At 42.9% G+C, this 5,177-nt stretch overlaps 1 protein-coding gene across 1 annotated transcript; it reads right to left on the bottom strand.

Moving 5' to 3' along the window:
* Positions 1 to 2,595: 2,595 nt before the first annotated feature.
* Positions 2,596 to 4,680, bottom strand: LOC131831303 (E3 ubiquitin-protein ligase RNF167-like). The gene has a single exon (XM_059173437.1). The coding sequence runs from the start codon at positions 4,391 to 4,393 to the stop codon at positions 3,233 to 3,235; it is 1,161 nt and encodes a 386-aa protein (XP_059029420.1). The 5' UTR covers positions 4,394 to 4,680; the 3' UTR covers positions 2,596 to 3,232.
* Positions 4,681 to 5,177: the final 497 nt, after the last annotated feature.

The raw sequence follows: 5,177 nt of genomic DNA, 5'->3' as shown, positions 1-5,177 counted from the left end.
TACTGGCTCTGCTTTATCTAGTGGCTTGCTGGAAAAAGTTTAACAACCTGCTCTTGTAGGAAAAATGCATCTATGTACATAATTCTATTATAATCTCTACCGATGCAAACAGGTGTTAGTACACAGTTTAGGAAAATAGTAAGATACACAATACTCCTTATTATAAATATGACATAGCTAATTTATCCTCCCAGAATACTTAGCCTGGTTTTTGCTGAACTCTTGCATTTGTAGCCAAAGTATGATTGCAATTCAACCATAATTTCACAAAATTAGACTATGAATAAATGTTTGATTACTTCCCAGTTCAGTAGCTGTTCATGCTACTGATAAACTAATATAGTTCTGGTATAAATATTAGTTGATATTTCCATTTATCTTAATGAGTAAAACTAAAGGGGGAAAACTGTGGATGTATGGACAACTTCACTCATTCATCAATGACATGAGGATTTATTTGTCAGAGACTAGTTTTAAAACCCTGGAACGATATTTCATCAATTTTTTGGTGTTAATTGTCATGTAATGGCTGGAGACAGACATCATATATTTAAGTTTCATATGCAATATTAACATTTTCTCTATTACTTCCTTATATCTAGATATTGTTAACATTTTCTCTATTACTTCCTTACATCTAGATAATCAACAAAACAATAAAGCTAATCCTGATAAAGTGAGATGAGGGGGGAGCATTTCCCAATTTCTGTGCTATAAATACTACTGTCATGACCAATTTCAGGCACCAATGTGATATCACTGACACAGAGATCAGGAGATACGCACAGCAGCACAAACTTTATGAGAACTACATCAAGACAGAGCTAACAGACATGAAGAATCTCTAGAGCATAAATAAGAGCAAAATAGGAATTGATGAGTTTTGAGTATTAACTTTGTTTTTAATACAATTTATTTAATGGTAAGTTTATATAACTTAATTTTTAATAACACCTGCATTTAGCAACAATGTGACAAGGCTTCCAAGAAATTAACAACTGGCTCTAATAAGCCAGTATGAGCCACTCCAGCACACCAGTGGATAATTCTTCCTGGGTCATCCACGTCCTCTCTTACGAGTTGTCACAGGCATTATGCTATGTAATGACTGTTTACTTATTTGTTTTCTTCTGAATACCAGAGAATTGGGAATGAGATCTTCCTTTTCAGGGTTACAGGTCCTTGCAGCTCCTGGAATGTCATCAAGCCTTTGGTGCATGTTCAGTAGACACATAGTGAGTACACGCAACTCTCAACAGTCACCCATTGCTGGCCCAGAAGCTGGGGAAATCCTGCTGCACATTTCCCAGACTTCACTTCTTATTTTGATCTCATCAGCAACTCAGTTTAACGAAAGCCACTCTCTCCATATCGCTTCCCATTAGAGGAAGCTCATACAAATATTAATTAGGCACTTTCCGTATGATGCTCCCATCCAGTACTCACCTCAGAGTACTGTATTATAACAGAAAGACCCCTGCACAAAGTAAGCTACTGAAGTTTCTCACACTGGTTATTCTTTGGATCCACCCACCCTTAGTAAATCTTTATAGAAACTGCCCAGATTTCCACCCCGACCCCGTCAAGACTGAGGCGCTCATTCCTCTAGCTCCTGAGGGTTTTCAAAACCAAAGGTTCTCAGGTGAGTTTCTCTCCAGAAACTCTCCTTGTCTGAACAAAGCTACCCCGCCCAAGATCACTCCTCTCCACCTGTGTCAGCCTGTTAAGAAATGACTGGGCACTTCAAGGGCATGAGGACCTGCCCTCCTGCTGTGATTTTGGCCATCCCAGTTACAGTGCTCTCTAGTGAACCAGTCTTCTCCCTCTGCCCAGTTCTGCTTCCTTAATTCCTTGATCCTCAGGATCTCTTCCTTGAGGACCCCATGGTTCTGTGGCCCTCCATAATGCATAATGCTCCTCAATGCATACATTTTAATACACTTTCATGCCAAAAGGATGCGTATTGTGAAAAATATTGAAGTAAAAACGTGGAGCATAACATTAATGAATAGAGCAAATAATCGATCACAATAGAATTTACAACTGATTTAATAGAACCATCTCAGTTCTAAAACTGTGATTTTTAAATGCATCTTTATAGAAATAAAACTCTATATTAGCTTAAATACTACATCTTCTTCTGACTCTTGAATTTGTTTCCCAATATAGAAGTCTTTCAATGTGTTGTATGAGTTATTTCAAGGCTTTCATGAAAGAGAAAACTCTAATCCAAATAACAGAGTTATACTGAGAGTATTATTCGTTTGCATTACCAACGCAGTGTTCGGAAGATTGAGGTGAGCTGAAATTGGGCATACAAATAAGAACTTGCTTAGCTATCATTAATAATCATTAAAAGGCAAAAATGTCCTTAATTTCTAAAAAGGAAGGGTATAGTTAATGATCCCTTATTAGCAAATCCCCATCTTATACAATTACACATAGGCAGCTCCAGAGAGAAAATATGGCTGAACAATCACCACTCTCAGGTGAAAAGCATTTCAGGTAGCATGGTTCCTTCATTTAAAGAGGTTTTTAGTTCCAAGATGTGAAAAGACAAAGCTAAAAAGCATTCTCTTAAAATTCTACCCCAATTCACCATATTTGAACTCTAAATGACCACATGCTATAAACCAATTAAATCTGTTATATTTACATAACCACTTAACACAGAAGAAGAGCAGAGAACAGGTGACCTACAACTTAGTTATTTTTTTGTCATGACCACATAGACATTTCAAAAGTTTTGCACTCTTTAAGCATTAAGAGATGACAAACATTTAGATAAGTGTAGATTACTCAATTTATATTCACCCCTCTCAAAAATGGTTGAAAGAAATTCACTGAAATTTTCACAGATAGGAGAAATTGCACTGAGGCCAAATATGAAATGTTAATATCCCAAAGTAAATTTAAGATACTCTGAGTGATTTAAAATAATGTCTCTCGTTTTTTTATCCTTGACACAAACTATAAAAGTACATTCTTTCAAATTGTTTTTGACAGCTTTCTGAATACGTTCTTTTTAATTCCAGAAAATACAATTTTATTAACCCAGTAAGTGAGGACCCCGTCCCTTTCTACACCCATTCCCCTCAAAAGGATAAGGTTGGGTAAGGGAGAAAGAAACCTGGGGTGGAAATGTCCCCTATCCCTCAAAGGGGAAGACAGAAAGGAGGAAGAGGGACTATGCAATGAGGTCTCAAGAGGAGAGGGGAGCTGGAGAAGGGTATCAGATCAGGACCACAGCAGAAGAGGAAGAAGAGGATGGAGATGGTGATGGAGCTATTGAAGACCCAGGAAAAACAAGGGGGGCTGGGGCTAGGGAGCCAAAGGATGTGGGAAGTGTGAGGCTGGAGCCCAGAAGGGGGGTCCGTTCTGTGGCAGGGTGGTCCCTTGGCTCCCCTTCTTCATCACCCCCTTGCCCCTGAGTTGCTTCCTCCTCCTCCCCTTCTCCAGGACCCCTGTGAACAGGCTGCTTGCAGATGGGGCAGGTCTTCTGGGTCTGAGTGAGCCAGGGGTCCACACAGCGGCTGTGATAAGCATGAGCACAGGGAAGTACCCTCAGCTTGTCTCCATCCTCATATTCGTCCAGGCAGATGGCACAGACGTCGTAGTGGTCTCCTTTCTGATAGTCATGTATAGGAATCTGCTTCAGTTGCTCTTTGGTCAGCCGATTCTGCTGGAGCTGTTTCTGGTGATGGATAAAACGAACTATCAGCCCTGCTCCCATGGCCAAAATCAGCAGTCCCATAAACCCTGTGAAAGGGATGAGACAGAAGCCCAGGAGGTAGTTACTGTCTGGGACCAAGAGCACTTGAGCTCCCTTCTCGTAGACGAAGAGAGCACGCAGGTACTTGGAACTCCTTTCCCCAATAAACACAGACGGGATCCAGATCTGCTGCTGGATTTCCTCACTGTTCCACACCATATTCAGAAGTTCGTTGGAATTTACATTGTGTACCACAGCTGCACCATACCCAGCCTTCTGAACATTTAGGACCTTGAGGTCAAAGTTGCAATCGAATCTCCGAAGAAGTGCAATAAAGACTGACCCGTTGACCGCAGCTGGGGGTGGCGAAGCAACTGGGCTGCAGGCGTTGGCCGGCTGAGCCTCCACAAGGAACCCCTGAAGTCCCTCGTGGCTCAAGGCAGACCCAAAAAGAGCTGGAAGGTCTGCAAAGTCCATGCTGTTATTGTGGTCAGAAATCGCTCGAACGAGCCCCTGGATGGGGACCACTCCCCACAGCAAAGTGGCTACAAGCGTGCAAAGCAGGAAGGCCAAGGGGTGCATGGCGGAGGGGGAGGCCGCGTCTGGTAGCAGACGCAGAAGGCGGATTCTGTGCCCTCTCCGCCCTTCCTTCAATGTTCCAGGAGTCCAGAGTCCAGACATCCCCAGGCCCCACCTCCCAGCTACCTAGGGGCGTGCGGCAGGAACCCCAGCTCCGGGAATGAGATATCCAACCGGTTCAGCGGAGGTAGTGGGGGAGACACTACGAGAATTCTTTTCTACTGTAAGGATACAACAAGGAAAGGGAGCAAAGGCAAGCACAAATGACAGATAAACTCCTGGAAGAGCAGGAGCGGTCAAGGAAGCGAGACCTCCAGCCAGGGGGCCGGCTTCCTGTTTCCGGGATAAAACGGTTTCCCACGGTTTCCCACTGTGCAAGTCGGCGCCCTATCAGCACAGGGCCTGATCTCAAGATGAAGGACTTCCGGTCCTCCTCTGCTCCCGGTGGTTGCTGGGCTGTGGTATCTTCATGTCTCGCAAGAGTGTTCCTCACTCTTCCATTCCCACCTGCTGAAAGCTTAGCACGTCTATCGCGAGAAGTCTTCCTGGCTTATCTGATACACCGGAAGTGACTAGGAAGGAGGCCGCAGTAAAAAATTTCTATATTACTTTCAGTGTAGGTTTTATTGCCGATAAATTCAATGTAAGAGTGCACATCAGTATCTACACATGTGAGTCCTTTGTTGGCCTGTTGAATAGGGGGGAGGGGGGAGGAGCGAGTGTGTGAAATCTGAGATAATTCACAAACGCCCCAAGGTCATGCAGATAACCAAGGATAACCATTTAACATTTTAATGATTTTATCCCAGTAACTCAGTACAATCTTTTAAACTAATAAGCTTCTATTTCCATTCCAGCCAGGACGTGAATGGAAATTCTTATTTCC

The sequence above is a fragment of the Mustela lutreola genome, chromosome 5 (assembly GCF_030435805.1).
Source record: "Mustela lutreola isolate mMusLut2 chromosome 5, mMusLut2.pri, whole genome shotgun sequence".
In the NCBI taxonomy this organism is placed as follows: domain Eukaryota; kingdom Metazoa; phylum Chordata; class Mammalia; order Carnivora; family Mustelidae; genus Mustela; species Mustela lutreola.
This window is presented reverse-complemented; position numbering and strand designations above follow the sequence as displayed.

Coding starts and splice junctions, on each gene's coding strand:
- LOC131831303 (XM_059173437.1), bottom strand. CDS start 4,393: ATGTCTGGACTCTGGACTCCTGGAACATTGAAGGAAGGGCGGAGAGGG.